The sequence below is a fragment of the Oenanthe melanoleuca genome, chromosome 20 (assembly GCF_029582105.1).
Source record: "Oenanthe melanoleuca isolate GR-GAL-2019-014 chromosome 20, OMel1.0, whole genome shotgun sequence".
NCBI classification, from domain to species: domain Eukaryota; kingdom Metazoa; phylum Chordata; class Aves; order Passeriformes; family Muscicapidae; genus Oenanthe; species Oenanthe melanoleuca.
In genome coordinates, this window is record NC_079353.1 from 7,211,804 (window position 1) to 7,227,867 (window position 16,064).

Genomic DNA, 16,064 nt, shown 5'->3' on the forward strand with positions numbered 1-16,064 from the left:
TCAAATGACAAATTTATTTGTGGATTCACCTCCACCTGCAAACCGAAGCGTTCAATGGGCTAATGCTAATCCTCGTGCTCCCCATGCGGGATCTGAGTGGGTCCCACATGAGGAGTGCGAGTCCGTGCTCAGTGGCCAAGTGAGCCCCCTTGGAACCTCCGGTTCTCCCCGACCTCCATCCCAGCATGGCCTCTGCAGGGAGCACGGTCCCACACATAAATACGGACAGACAAGATAACAAAAATAGCATTAATAGTATTCACAAATGAATTAAAAACTACTCGTATATGTACAGCAGAGCACGGGCGGTATGTACACGGACAAGCTGTGGACAGCTGTGTCTGCCCGTGGTGGGCTCTGAAGGATGAGGGTGTTTATTCTGGAAGCTAATTTCAGCTCAAAGGCCGGAGGTTCCCTGCTCCAGCAGCAGAAGGAGCAGCGTGGGGATGAGGGGGGAGGGAAGCCAGACACCTCAGTCACTGCATGCAGCCATCACAGCCATGCATGGGGCCAGGCATCTGCCTGCACTGTGGGACTGGGAACATGTGGGACAGCAGTGGAGAGGCCATAGCTCCTGTTGTCCCCAAAGAGCCTCTGCAGAGGTGCTCTCAGCCAGTGCCAGCCCTCACTCCCATCCCCCCTGGGCTTACTTCCCCGCTCATCCCATTAATCAGCTGCTCCCTGGGCTTTGCCACCCCTGTGAAAGTGCTTCCCCTGACCCTTCCAATCCCTAGCTCTGGAATCCTGGACACCACAGCCCCAGCTCTCTGCAAAGCCCCTTGTGCCAGGGACAAGCACTCTCCCTCTCTCCTGCCTCCTTCTTTTGCCAGCCCAGAAGAGCAGGCTGGGAAGGGATGAGCACTGTCCCACAGCCATCAACATTTGGAGTGAGGAGGAGGAAGAGGACAAAGAACCCTTCACACCACACACAGCTCTGGGCCTGGCACACCATCCTCATCTGGACAGGCTGCAGCTCCCAGCAGTTGATGATGTGGGGAGAAAGGAATTCACACAGGGCTGACCAAGGGCAAAGCTCCTCACTCCTGGCCTCTGCCTCTTCCTCCTGCTCCCCCTGCCATACAGGGATGAGCTCTGACTTGGGAAGCAAGGACAGGATGGGGATGCTGCAGGGAAGCTTCATCCCGCTGGGCAGCCTGCCTTTTCCGGGTGCCTGAGCGTGCCAGAGATGGGGGCATGGAGCCTGACCCTTGCTCTGGCTGGGCAACTTTATATTAGTGACACATCTACACACACGCACGCACTCACACATGCAAAAATAAGTCTGTTTATTCTCTTCCAAATTATTTGGAGAACCCTGCAGGGCTGGGACACCTTCTAGCCTGTGCCCCCCCCAGCTGCCTGGATCTCCCCAGCGCTGGGAGCTGAAGTGCTGCATTGGTCTCAGCGCCTCTAAAACACAACGGAACAGTAAATAAGACAGGCTACAATAAAGGAGCTGGCGGCACGAGGGAGAAAACTGCCCGGAGCAGGGTGCTCGGCTGGGATGGAGGGGCTGCCCCTGTGCCGTGATGGTGCTCGGGAGCGGAGTGTAGTGGATGTGGCGGTGAAGGCGCAGCCGCCCTGGCTGCGGGGGGCTCGGCGGCGGCTCACTTGCGGCTCAGCAGCGATCCCAGCAGAAGCACTCCAGCCACCGTCGCCCCGGTCAGGAGCCATTTGTTGAAGGTCTCCTGGCCTTTTCTCACCTCGGCAGCAGCATTGTTCCCATAGAGGTCCACAAAGCGCTCCTGTGGGAAGAGGAGAGTGGTGAGCACAGAGGGAAGGGCTGGCAGGAAGGTGGTGGTGGGGACCAGGAAGATGACAGATGCCTTGTGCTTCCTCACTCTGAATCATGCACACAGGGCAAGGGGAGAAGCAGAGTCATGAGAGAAGAGGATGCCAGAAAGGATTTGAGAGGACAGTACCACGCGGGCAGGGCAGGGGATGCATCACATGCTCTTGGATCTCTAAAATTAGCATCCAAGTGTGATAGAAATCATTGCAGTGGGAACCCGCTGGGCTCCATTCTCTGGCCAAGGCCTATGGAAGCAGCAGCAGGGCTGGTGCCGATGGCTGTGGGAGCCCACACCGTGCATCCCTCCAGTGATTTTGTATCCATAGTGGAGCCATCCACCTCCCACTCCCACATCCCGGCCCTCGCAGGTTACTCCACAACACGAGCTGGATTTCACGAATCCCTGCGGCGAAGGCAGACATTGGGTCGCCAAGTTACTGCCTTCCCACGGCTTCAGGAGAGCAGGCCAAGCACGAGGCTTGGCCAGGAATGCAGTCACTCCGGCCCAGCTTGTCCAAGCCGGCTGCCTTCAGCCCCTCATCTCCAGCAGGAGCTGGGAAGACCTCAGCCCATCATAAGGAGAGCTGTTGGGGTCCTTGAGCCGCACACGGCAGGGCAGGAGGGGTCCCTGGGTAGGCAGCAGGGAAACACGTGGCCCAGGATCTCTCAGGTTTATCAGGGCTGAGCAGGAGGTGCAGGGCCGGCCAGAGAGGAAGCTGAGGGATCACCAGCAGCTAAGCGTCAGCAGGGGCTTGATGCTGTCGCACCTTGAGCCCATCTTCCCAGCAAGATCCCCTGCTCCCTGATAAGTGAAAGCAGTTCCAGTAACCCGGCTGCTCTGGGAAAGCAGAGATAAGCCCTGCTGACGCTGTCGTGCCTCGCTACGGCTCTGCGCAGGCAGGGGGAGTATTCCTGCCTGCCTGCTCTGCCAGCACTCTGCCTCCCACACCTGCCCACAGCCTGTGGCTGCAGGACTACGGGGGTTTGGTGGCCAGGTCATGGCTGGCATCCAGGTGCTTTCTTCAATAGAACATGGTGCCAAGTCTCCCAGCTCCCACCAAACAATGCCAGGATGGTCACAGCTTGTGGGGTATCTCCTCACCTTGCCACATCCTTATAACCAAGCTCACTCACAGTTTTTCAAACAGGGTGTGCAGCAGACCTGCATGCTTATTCCAGGCAGCTGGGCTGTGTTCTCTCCATTGCCACAAGACTCCCCACCAGAGGGGATCCGGTCCTTGATAAGCTGTGCACCTCAGCACTGCCTCTGCCACCCAAGCTCTGCTCCATTTCCCACCAGACACCCAGCTGCCTTCCACATCCCGACCATGAGGAGGTACTCACAGACCCAAGGGCAGAGTATTGGGACACAGGGACTTTGCTAACTCACCCTGGGGTATGTCACTGCGGCCACCTCACTTAGAGTCCCCTTCAGGGACATGACAGTCATCCCCATGACTCCAACCACCTACACAGAGTGGCAGAAGGCAGCTTACTTCCCACCATTCCTGCCAGCTGGCACAAGATCTGTGGAGGTGTTGTACTGGCCCTGCAGGACTGAGCAGGATGGAGCTCACAGGCAGGTGCTGTCCAGGGACAAAGGTGAGAGCTGCTGCCTGCTGCCAGTCCACTCACCCAGGGAACAACGAGTGATGTGCTGCAGGAGAGGGACAGGAGCACAGACCAAACCCAATAAGTAGATATTTTAAATACTGGCACAGGAAATCCCTCTGTTGATAGGTGGTGATGAGCATGGAGTTGTGACAGGGCATGGCAGTGACAACAAACTGAGAGCAGGCTGGCAGGGATAGAGGGCACAGGGAACAGAGGCAGAAGGCACCTGTCCAAAAAACACCATCCCTACAACATTTGTGTCTGGGGGGGGACATTTAGGTTGGATATTAGAAAAAGGTTCTTCACCAGGAGGCTGGCTGGGCATTGGAACAGGCTCCCCAGGGCAGTGGTCATGGCACCAAGCCTGCATCAGAGTTGAAGGAGTGTTTGGACCGCGTTCTCAGGCACATGGTGGGATTTCTGGGCTGTCCTGTGCAGGGCCAGGAGCTGGACTTGATGATCCTTGTGGGTGTCTTCCAACTCAGCATACGTTTTCATCTCTCAGTGGCAGGGCCCTTGCTCCAGGGATGGCCCTTCCCTTGGACACACATCCCAGCCACTTGCTCACAGCACCTGAGGCTGCAGAATGCTCAGCTGGAGGAAGGCAGCTGCATCCTTGTGGTGTATTCCCCAGAAAACCTGCTTTCCTCAGGGATTCTGTAGGACCTGCCCCACTGAGAGTCCCACAGATCTCCACAGGCTCTTCCTGACGCACAGCAGGGATGTCCCCACTGTGCCCAGGAAGGCTGCAGTGGTGAACAGGGCAACACATCTACCCAGCTTCCCTGTGGGGCAGGCACCAGGAGAGGCCCACCCAGCAGGGCAGGGAGCCAAGAAGGGCTGGCAGCCGCTTCTCCTGCTTTTTCCATGGCATGCGCTGCCGAGCTTGGGGAAAGGCAGTTCCAAGAAGCCCTTGCTTCCAAGAAAAGGAAGTGTTTGCTGAGGGAGAGATAAATGGCGCACAGTGAACGCGGAGCTATCGGGTGCTACAGGCGGAGAGGAGCACAGCCAGAGCCCAGCACGGGCAGGGAGGGGACGTGAGCCCCTCTCCTTCCCCTGGGAAGGGAACAGCAGCTGCTGGAGCCACAGCTGGGGGCTGTAGGAGACTCGAGGAGAGTGCCTTGCCCTTCCCTGGAGAAACCACCCTAAAAGCTGTGACAGCTCAGCCTCTGCACAACTTTGATCCCAGATGTGCCCCCTGGGAACCAGATCCCAGACCAGAGGGAGTGGGAAAACAGGCAGGAGCGTCCTCCCTGCCCATGCTGTGGGTGGGCTGAAGGTTAGGGAAAGGCAGCTTGCCCTGTTCCCACACCATCCCAGGGCTCGGCTGCTCTGCACCTGAAGCCCAGCACTCTCAGGACTGATCCTGACCTCTCCGGCCTGGTGTTTGGATCTCAGGCTTGCCCAGACACGTTCAGATATTTCTGGCCTCCCCCAGTCACCTTTATCTGAGAGGAAATACTTGGAATTCCTGAGCTGATCACAAGGACTGTGGTAGCAACAGCACGTCAGTGGTCAGTGTCTCAATCCTGGGCCTCTTCCACCCTCGAGGACAGATTGTTCCATCCAAACGCCATCGCATCCCCTTCCCCTGCCCGGGTGACTGACACGTCCCAGAGGAGGATGCTCCAGAGCAGGCAATGAGGAAACAGAGATCTTATTCCTATGCAAGAGGCAATCCCCTGCCTTTGCCTCTCCTCCCCAGAGCTGGAGAAGGAATCCACATTTTCTTGTTGGAGCCTAAAATACAACTTGCTGGAGGAGTTGGAGCAGGGGGTGTTTCCCTCCTGCTGCACATGCTGCTTGCAGAGGACAGAGAACCTGGAAAGTCAGGCTCCACCACCCCCCAGAGCCAGGACAGTGATGTTCTGCAGTGGGAAAAGCTCTCTGAACACTCACAGAGCCCCAAACTGCAACCCAGCACCCATCACCCCCTCCTAGTGTGGGATGCAGCAACCATTTAAAAGCTGTCCAGTGCCCACACATAATCCTGTGGCAAAAAGGGAGGAGGAGCAGGTCTGACCTGAAGTGCTCTGGCCCAGCTGGGAGAGCAGACTAAAGAAGCATGACTTCTGGCTGAGACACTACTCACCTCCTGGCCTGGGAAGGGGAACTCCTAAAATTTGAGGCTCTCATTTGCTTGGTTGGTTTCATTCACCAGGGAGAACAGTTGCTGGATCTCATTCAGGGTGAGCAGAGCAGGTTCCTCTTTCAAGATAAGCCCCAGCACTTGGGGAAAGAGGATTCGGTGACACTGAGCCATGAGGGCAGGTGAAGGAAGCAGATGTGGGCAATAAACTCCCATCTGGCCTCTGGTAAGGCAGGAGAGCAGAGAGGGGAGGGCTCTGTCAGTTTGGGGCTCAAAGCTTGCCCTGCATAAGGGGGTGAAGGCTATGGAGGTCACTGAGACACCAGGACAAAGCTCTGAAAACCAGCAGAGAAGAGCCAGGCTCTACTGGGAGCATTCAGGTGAACTTAGTCAAACTTTGACGTGGAGACTTGGACTCCAGCAGGAGCTTTGGAGTTTCCCCATGGCTCTGATACCCAGCCAGCCCAGTGAGACAGACACCCCCTGCAGCCACCTCAGCATGTACAACAGCCTTTCCAACCCAAGGATCCTCATGTGTTTTATCAAAAATTAGCTGGTTCCCCAGAACGTCCCGTGGGATAAGCCAGCACTGTTCCCAGATGGATCAACAGAGCTATGGGGAGGTTAAGTGCCTTTCCCAGAGTGTGTGCGAGCCAGCAGCATGAGCCACAGCATCTGACTCCCAACCCAGGCATTCTCATCACGAGGCAATGTTTCCCTTGAAAACAAGGCTGTTTCTGTTTTACCTTCACCGTAAGTACAGCTGTGTTCCTGCTCAGAGGCCTAAAAGCAACCACTGGCCGGGAGCAGAGTCATCTGGATGATCAGACATTTGTTAATGAGATGCTGGGAACAGTTTTGTGCTGAGCAGCAAGACAAGGAGGGGAAAAAAAGGCAGCAGCTCAGCACAGACCACAACAAAGCCCTGCATCGACAGCAACCTGCTCCCAGAGCCCCTTTGGGCTGCCAGCTCACCACATGGGGCTGGCATATGTGAACCTGGAGGTGAAGCACAGGGGAGAAAAGGCAGCTGAGAGCTTTAAGAATAAAAGAAAACATAAGTATTCCCAAAGGCTGCCACTGGGATCCTGTAAACACAGATCTGTGGGTCCCTTTGTGATATGAATGGAAGAGACATTCTAGAGGTTCTTCTCTCTCTGCCCCACTCCCCCTGATGCTGTATCCATGTGTGGCCCCCACCACTCCCAGCCCTGGAAGGAGGGCAGCAGGGACAGAGTATAACTGCAGAGGTTGCAGGGCTGCCTGCAGTGCTGGGCAGTGAAAGTCAAGGTGAGCACCTGGCTCAGGAGCATGACAAGGGAGGCTGCCATCCAAGGCAGGTCTGACCTTCCCCATAGAAACACAGACCCTAGAATGGTTAGAGGGAACCTTAAAGATCATCTAGTTTCAATCTCACTTCCATGGGCAGAGAAGATCCGCAGCTTCACCCCACTTGCCTCCCACCAGCAACCCCTGGCAGGCTCAGAATGGGATGAGGAAGGGGCTCTGGGACACAGAGAGAAGAAGGGGCTCTGGGGACAGCAGCTGCAGGTGCAAATACTCCAGAGACTCAGCTCTAACTGTTATGCAAATGGTGACCTCCAGGGAAGCAGCTGCTGATCTCCATGACAATGGCAGGGAATGCCACCCACCCACCGCCTCTCCTGCCTTTCCTGCCCTTGGAGCTGGTGCTAGGGTGTTGTGGACCCTGGGGTGCTGTCCCTGCCCAAATCCCAGGGCATTCACTGAGACCTGCGACAGAGAAGGAGGCAGCCATAAATTCAAAAAAGAGTTAATTAAATAAGAACATCCCCTCTTCTTTCTCTTCTCACTCGGGCTTTGCTGTGGGGCTGCAGCATGGGGGGACTGGCAGGGAGGCTGCCCCTCAGGCCAAAGCCCAACAGACCTGCGGGGCTCCAGCCTAGCCCAGGCCAGAGCCAGCTCTTTTCTAACCAGAAACAAACCCTCACTAGCACATTCCAGTCCTAATCCTTGCCACGGCAGCCTTCTGTCAAACTGGTTTCATCACCGGCTCCAGGGAACCCGCAATAACCCCACACCATTCAGCACAATTTCAGCGTTTTCCAAATACATGAAAGAGGCTACGGTGACAGCTGTAACCCCCATCCCTGCCCCGGGAGACTGCTGTGCACAGCACGAGATGGAGAGGAGGGAATTGCACTCTCTGTTCCAGAAATCTGCTGAAACATTCATGTGTATTAAAGCTGGAGACGATGTGAATGACTAATCCACTTGCATCCATCTTTCATCAGTGTTTCTCCCAGAGCTAACCAGGCTGAGGGTTCCCGAAGGTGCTGCAGCCCTGCCCAGGGCTCGGCAGGGCAGGAGAGGATGGCAGGAGACACGGCTCTGGTACAAAGGCACAGCGAAGAACACATTGGCTGAGCCGGATCCACTCAAGAGATTAGCACCTGCTGGGAATGGGATTGTTTTCCAAAGGGCATTAAGTGGAATAGTCCGAGGAAAGAAGGTCTCTCTGATGCTTCTCCCCACCGGACAGATGGTGTCTGAGCCCCGCAGCAGAGCAGCCTTTGTGCAAGAGGCACGCTCGGGGGGCAGGGAAGGCTCCTGTTTTCATGTCCCGGTTATCTGCCGCCCGCGGGGCTGCAGAGCAAAGGGCCGTGGCCAACTCGCTGTGCCGGACAGCACCTCAGCAGGGCCACTAGCACGCAGGGAACAGAGCTCAATTTCCACCTTGTCTTTGCTCTTCCTCAACGTCAGAGCTCCTGTGCAATCGTGCCCTTGTGTAACCGTGGGGAAACCTGTGCCGGGGAGACGTGCCATGCTCACGTGTGCCCGGCTGCTGAGCCACGTTCTCTCCTGCCAGGGGATGAGTGGGAGATGCTGACAGCTCTTTCTGGTCCTCACCCACACTGTGAGCCTCACCAAACCCACCCCACCGGGAATGCTGATGTTACCAGGGCTCAAAGGAGTCAGCCTGGGTGCAGGGATGGTCCCCAGAGGAGATGGATCCTGGGGAAGAGCTGCCCTCATCCAGCATCCTGGAGGAGTGACTGCCAAGCTTTACCACTTCCTACTTCAGCCCCGGCACCTCACGAGGCTGCTGAATTTCTTACATGCCACTTGAATGAAAAAGGGGAAAGGGTGGAGGTGCAGGAAGAGGAGGAAGATGTGCTCATTTTGTTTTCACTTCCTGTTAGTTTCCATGAAATCTCAAATTATTCAAGCCACAAAGTCCCTTTTAGCAAAATCCTTGCTGAGGGCAGGAAACACAGTAGGCAGTTGATGCAGCAAACGCGAGAAAGAGCAGTGCAGCATGTGCTCTGCCCTGGGCTTCTCCATGCATGTTGCTGCATGAAATAATCACTGGCTGGTGCAGTGGAAGCTTCTAAATGAGGTCAGTTGCTCTATTAAAAGACATTAGCTCTCCAGCAAGTTTAATACACTGGTGAGCCATGCAAGTATAGGATGGAGGCACTTGCAACACTCTGTGATGGCTGTTTTACAGGTAGCAACACCTCATTTTCTCCATATGTAAGTCATATGTCACCCAGGCACTACCCAGGGCCACACACACACCCAGCACCCACATCCCAGCCCAAACCCTGAGCCAGCTCACCACGAGTCACACACAGAGAGTAATGCCACATACTGCCACCAGACGTGCTCCCTGCACAATATACTGGTAGTGTCCCCAGTCTTGCTCAGCCTCAATGGTGGCACAAACCAGAGGGATGGGCAAATGGGACTGGTACTGTCCAGAGAAGCAATGCAGACAGCGGTCCTGCTCCACCTGATCATGGCACTAGCTGCATTCAAACCAAACCAGCTCCATGCCAGCCTAGACTTCTCTGAGCTTCACAAAGAGCCCTTCATCCTCCAGCAGAGAAGAAAACCCTTCCATGCTCCTTCAAGAAGCAGCCAGTTCCAGCAGCTTCCTTTCAAGTCCTACCCCAAGAGCCAGGTCACTGCACAGCTCTGCCCATAGGCTCCTTGCACAGTCCTGGTGTGAGCAGCTCCAGCTCCTGCTCCAAGCCCTGCCTGCTGCCAGCTTTGGAGTATTTGATTTCACTTTTAAGAGCACCTGTCTGGCAGCAGTACAGACAGGGAGAACCTGCCTGCTCTTTGTTCTTGGCCAGGCAGAGTAGGACACCTGCCTCGGTTTCCCTCTGAGCTCAGGTGCAGGGCTGTGAGCTGGGGAACTCTGGGTCCATCCCAGATTGGGAATGGGGGCTGAAAGGCTGAGCCCAGCCCTACTCCCACTGGAGGCTCCTCATCTCCAGGGCTCATCTCCCCAAGCAGGATACTAATGCCAGGAGCTAGCTACTAATTGGATCTACTTAAATCAGCAGCTACGTCTGCAGACACAGCTGAAACACAAGCTTGAGCAGGAAGGAGGATAATGCAATGAATTCAAACAGCTCTCCCCAAGGGAATCGCACAACCCCCTGAAACTTCCCTCTTTGCAGATACAGCCCATTACCCTTCCCTGGGCATGCTGTGCCAGTGCAGAGGCAAGCAGCAGTCGAAAAAGTAACCAGCCCAAAGCCCCCTGAAACACCAAGCTCCCCCAGCCTCCTGCTCCCAGCAGCAGAGGGAAGGCAGACCAGTTACAGCACAACATTCAAACAGTCCCTGTGGCCACGGGAGCCTCTCTGGTTAACGCTCCGAATCCTGCTCCTCCCTCCCTCACTACCCCGGAGGCAGGCAGCAGCGCTGAGTGCACTGGGTTTCCCATTAAAGAGATCCTGAGAGACAGCACTGGGCTGGTACACGTGAGCACGTGTCCGAGAGAAGACGGGGGCAGCTGGAGAGATGCTGGCTGCACGGAGCTGCAGCGGGCGTTCCCGCCTGCAGGCAGTCCTTCCCAGCACTGCTCAGCCCTCCGATTCTTTTTTTGCTAACTAAATTAAACATGAAGATAAAATAAGCAAAATACCTAAAAATAAAAAATAAACCGAGCATTTCTACAGCACAACTAGGTCACAGCTCCACAGCATGCGAGTTGTGGCAGCCACGGCTCAGCCCCTTGAGCCTCCCGGGTTCAAAACTGACATCTCTCATAAAAGGCTGCTCCCGAAACCCACACCTGCTCTCCGGTAAGCCCAGCTGGAGCCATCTGCTAACGGTTCTGACCCCCAGCAGCCCTCGGCACCCTCGTTCCACTGGGCTGTTCTGCTGTGGCAGAGTAACCCTTCTCCCCACCTGAGCACCACGGGTGCCAGCCCGTGCCCTGAGCCTGCCCACTGCCCCCTCCATGGCTGCACTGTGGGAGAAGCTCTCCCACGACTCTGGAATGCATGTTCCCTAACTTGAGCTCTTGGCATCTCAAGAATGATTAGGAGCAGGACTTCAGAGAGATCTTGCCAAGAACTCCTCCACACATCCTTCCAGGTGAGGAGAAGGGAGAAGGAAGTTTTCCTGTCCAAGGTCAGGGCAGTAAAGCAAGAATGGACTCCACTTCCCTTTTGTGCCTCCATTCTGTGCGTTAAACTTTAGTGGCTCAGAACAATAGTGTTTAAGGGCAACATCCCTGCCTTGTGGGAGGGTGGAGTAGGAGAGTAGAGGGTGGAGGAGAGTGGCTGCTCTCCTGTCACTGCAAGGCAGAGCCACCCACAGTGGATACCTTTGCTCTGAATCAGCAGGTAGGTCAACACCCCAGCTGCTCTGAGGTCCCCAGAGGGGACACAGCAGCTGCCCCCAGCCGACTTCTGCTCCCATGGCAGAAGCCACCATTAATCCCTCGCCTCTCGGTTCAGCAGGTCTGCAATACTTCCACAACTGATATCCATCCCTTCCCTTCCCCCAGCTCCTCCTGGGAATATTCCAGCTTTACAGCTAGTGGGGAAAGAGCTGCTAGAGAAATATTATGTCAAGATGGGACTGTGCTTACAGCCATCAGCTGCTTGGTAAAAACCAAAGGACACCAAACCTTTCTCAGCTTCAGCAAAGGTCCCAGAGCACCACACCACCATTCAGCTGTACCCAGCGTGTGCCGCAGGCGTGTTGCTGCTCCCGGGGGGAAACCGTGTACATAAACCATACAGGAGCTCCACGGAAATCAGGCACAACAGCCCAGACACACAGAGAAAGCTGCAGCTTCCACTGGGAAAAAGAGAGCTCCCATCTCCCCTTTCTGCTGCACTGGGACACCCCACTGCTGCTGAAACAGGGAGAGACTGCGGGCAGCGCTCCAGGGACTAGGCTCCAGCGTCAGAGAGGAGCAGGATGAGCGGGCGGAATGACATTACTGAGAGCAGCTGTGAACACAGAGCAGCAAGAAACAGTTTGTTAATTATTTCACAGGTCTTTTTTTAAATGACACTCAGTTCTTCGGATTAAAGAGCCTCAGAGTGCTTTACGAATCAGAGTTGCCAGTGGCTCCCCTGGGAGTGAAGGAAACACTATCCCTTTCGCTCAAAGACCCCGGGGTTAAGTGGGCTGCTCTGAGCCACAGCCAGCCACGGGCAGGAGTTTGGCTTTCCAGGCGCCTGCTGTAATCACAGATCTAAGGAACGTAATCAAACTGCACCACACACCGAGAGGCAGCAAGGAAAACAGGCAGGGCCCCAAAGAAGGAGAACGAGTAAACGGGGTAAAGAGCAATGCTCTGAAATCAGCCTCTGCATTGCTCTTGGTCTAGTGGCAGGAATGCTCCTGTGGGCCGGGCAGGAAGCTGCAGTGGAAGTCATTCCAATGGCATTTCCTGGAGAGCACTGCAGAAAAGCCTCCCAGGTCGAAGCTGGGTGAGGAGCTGCCAGGGATCTGAACGCTGAGCCCAGATCTCCAGCCATCAGCGAGGATACAGCTACCTGGGCTGGTTGCTCCAGGCAGGATAGCCTGAGCCAGGACACTGCTGGAAGCTCCCATAGCCAGGGAGAAATACCCTGGACTGTGAAGGGACAAGGGGAACCCCACTGGCAGGAGGACAGTATTTTTTTCAACCAATGCAGGTGATGACAATGGGGCTATCGTCTCAGCTGCAAGGGATCAAGGCTGTAAAGTAATTGCCAAGGACAAAGTGCAAAGCAATAGTACAGCTGAGTACCACAGACCAGGTTGCTCAAAGCCCCATGCAACCTGACTATGAACACTTCCAGGGATGGGGCAGCCACAGCTTCTCTGAGCAACCAGTGCCAATGTCTCATAAACCTCACAGGGCAGAGAACCTTCCTAATATCCAATCTAACTCTGCCCTCTGTCAGTGGGGAGGAATTCCCCTTGTCTTGTCACTCCATGCCCTTGTCCAAAGTCCCCCTCCAGCTCTGTTGGAATCTCTTCAGGCATGGGCAGGGAGCCCTCTCTTCTCCAGGCAGAACAACCCCAATTCTCTCAGCCTGAGATGAAGCCATAAGATCCATCTTCAAGACCACAAAGCATGACCTAGGGTATGCTAAGTCACTTCCACTGAGTCAGTTCTGCTGCATGTTGACCACCACGTGGAACGGATGGCTGTGATTTCAAACAGGACTAGAAGTGCTGGGACATCCCCGAAATCCAGCTTGTAACACAGAAGGGCAGAACTCTGGCAAACCACAGTCCCAGGAAATGTGGTAGTGGCAGGGACAGCTTGTGCAGGATACCTGGGACACAAGGCGCAATGCCAAAAAGCATTTCCAAAGAGCTGAGAATCAAAGTCTAACTCTCAGCCTGAAACCAATGAGGAGCCTGGAGCCAGAGCACAGGACAAAATCCCAGCTGTGTGTTGTCATATGACACAGGCTGAGTCATTTCCTACCATTCAGAAAAAAAAATTAAAAGATAAAAATGAGCTTGCTATATTGACATCTTCAAAGGGTTTTCCCCAAAGAGAATTCCAACCTTCTCGTCCACTGTGACAGACACAACATGTGCCAGCACACCATGTCCTGTGTAGCCAGGGTCAACTGAGAACCCAGGAAGCACTGAGCCATCGCAGGAAGTAGTTTATTCTCCATCACCCTAGTACAGTTTGTTGGGATTCATGTATTCCAGACAGGTGCTAAAGATGCTATTTGCTTTCAGATCTAGCCTGACAGAGCCCCTTCATGTTGGTGCCCACCATATGCCCTACAAACCTCTTGACTTTATATCCACAGATCTAACTCCAAGCTCATTCAGAAAACCCTCCTTAAAACCCTCCTTAAATTCAGAGTGGGCTCTGGATGTGGATTTAGCCTTGAAGGAAAAGCTGTCATGCACTGGAGGGTCACAGCCAGGCAGGAACTACTGCTCACTTTCCTTTCTCAAACAGATTAAGCACGGTCAGTACATCTCTGCCTGCAAGGCTCTCTACCCTTCACCCTGCACTTCCCCCTCCTTCCTTCCTACTCACCAGATTTCTCCCACCATGACTCCCAATACCCACTGGCATCACCATTTCAACTTCACAGCTAGTGGCACCCGGTCCTGGTCAAAGCAACTGCCCTAGGAAAGCCTCCTTTTTGGATGTGATGGCTTGCCAAGGCAGCAGCTCTCTTCTGGCTGGTTATTAAATGTTCCCCTTGGGTTGCTCGTTTGTTTGTTTTCCCAGTGCCAGATTGCAGAGCGGAGGGCAAACCAAGGCAGAGCCAGTAAATGTGACAAAACACTCCTATGTTAACATTATGGAGCAAGATTTGCTATTTCCCCTTGCCTCAAAACTTGATTTCTCAAGAGAACTGCTACAGCCCAGCACAGAGCAGCCTCCAAAGGCACTTGCACCCCATGGCCCTCCTATGCTGCCTTTGTTCCACTGGTGGGGAATGAAACAGAGCTTCCTACACTGGGCTGTGCAGCACTTGTTATGGAGCCATGCTCCTTCCCTCTTTCAGAGGGGCTTTCCAGGAAGAGAAGTGCTGCAGTGCTCCAAAACACAAACCACCTGGGCCCTGCTGAGCAGGCCTGCCAGAACTTGCATCTCTCTCACCAGGACCTGCCTGCTGCACCTCTCAGGAGTGCTTTGTTTGAATAGGACAGGCTCTAACAGCTCCAATGCACCAAACAGACTCCCTGAGCAAACATGGTGGCAGGAGAGGGATGGCTCCATCACAGCCAGGGCAGGGTGGCACTCCTCTTGCAGGGAGAGCTGGCAGAAGGCCAGAAGCGTTCTCCCTGCAGCTGGAATCGCGAGAGAGCGAAGGAAAAGCAGAGCATCCCCATCCCATGCACGTCCCACACGTGAGGCACTCAGGAGCTCTTATGGCCTCTGTCTCTTGCTGTGGAGTGGCATGGCTGCCTCCAGGAAAGGACATGATGAAAGCTGAGAGTGGAAGAAAGCTACAGCCAAGATGTCAAAGGAGCACTCAGAATTTGCAACAGGGTGGTGGCAGCAACACTTCTCAGCGCTGTTTTTTTGTTGGCTGGTGGTGTGGATTCCTCACACTCCGGCCTTCACCACCCTGCCTGGCTTCCATTCAGCTCACAGCATAGCCCAGGCAGCAGCACAGCCTGGGCACGGAAGTTAAAAGCCCAGTTCAAGGTTAGAACAAGAGAGCAAGGCAGTCCCCTGTGTGGGAAACGGCATTTTTCAAAGCGGGAGTTGGTGGGCGGGTCAGATAGAGAGGAGTCCTGACCCTTCCGCAATCTGTTGAACAAATATTTGTTCCAAACAATTAATTTAGAGACAGACACAAAAAAATTGAAGAGTCTGAATCGTGATGGTTGGGGGTGGGGAACAGAGGGAGGAGGTGTTCCATTCTCCACAAGCAGGGACCAGTGATTTTCCACCAGTGATTTAATCTAAATCCCCCAGAGAGTTCATTTACAAAAAATCAGATTGCATTATCGCCTAGGTCTCCAGGATACAGCCCAATCCGTCACTAACAGCAACAGCCACACTAGCTTGGAAACCTCAGTTTGATCACTTAATTCCAAAACTAATCTGTGGCTCTAAAAGCCAAAAGCAGAGGGAGGGGGAAGGAACTCTGCATTTGGCCAGGGTTATCTGCAGGATGAGAGAGCTAATGGGCCACATACAGCCAGATGAAATGGCCAGTAGATCCCGGGTTATTAATCGAAACCAAGCTCCTCTCCTTGCCTGAGCAGCCCCACCCAGGCAGTGCCCCAGGGCGGTCACATTCCTGGAATTCCTTCACCCTTCCTGAATCAGCTCCCTCTCCCTGGGTGCACCAGCTCCCCTTCTTCTCTGGGGTCCCCAGCATTGCTGCTCAGGCATGGGGAGCTGGGGAGAGCCTCTTCTCTATCAGGAGGGTGCAGAGCACCCTGGGCTCGGACTCCTGTCCCCAAAATGCTGGGCTCTGCTGATGAATTGCGAGGTGAAGGGGGCTGAGAGGCCTCAGCTCCCAGCAAGGAGGTAATTCCCCGCTGCTTAGATGCCAGTGCCTGACAACATGAACTCTTTCCAGTGGGAACCGGTAAAGGTTACACCAGCAGGGAATCACTAAGATGCAGAAGCCAAATGAAAACTCAGACATCTGTAGGTCATATACCTCCCGCCGGCAGTCCCAGGCTGCACCGCACAGCCGGACCCGGCATTTCAAGAATGCTTCCTGAAGAAATGCTTATTCATGTTAATACCTCACCACTGAGAGCTCCCAGGGTTTGCTGCTGGGGCAGCTGGGAGCACTGCTCCCTGCCAAGGGAAAAGCAGCTGTGGGCTTAGCAGCT

At 54.6% G+C, this 16,064-nt stretch overlaps 1 protein-coding gene across 6 annotated transcripts in view; it reads right to left on the minus strand.

Annotated features, from left to right (window-relative positions):
• BCL2L1 (BCL2 like 1) overlaps window positions 1-16,064 on the minus strand; it is a 19,048-nt gene continuing 2,984 nt past the window's right edge. For all 6 annotated transcript variants that reach the window (XM_056507863.1, XM_056507865.1, XM_056507866.1 and 3 more), the window contains exon 3: window positions 1-1,745. In XM_056507863.1, coding sequence (XP_056363838.1) covers window positions 1,608-1,745 — 138 coding nt within the window. In that variant the 3' untranslated portion in view covers window positions 1-1,607. The remainder of the gene's footprint in view (window positions 1,746-16,064) is intronic.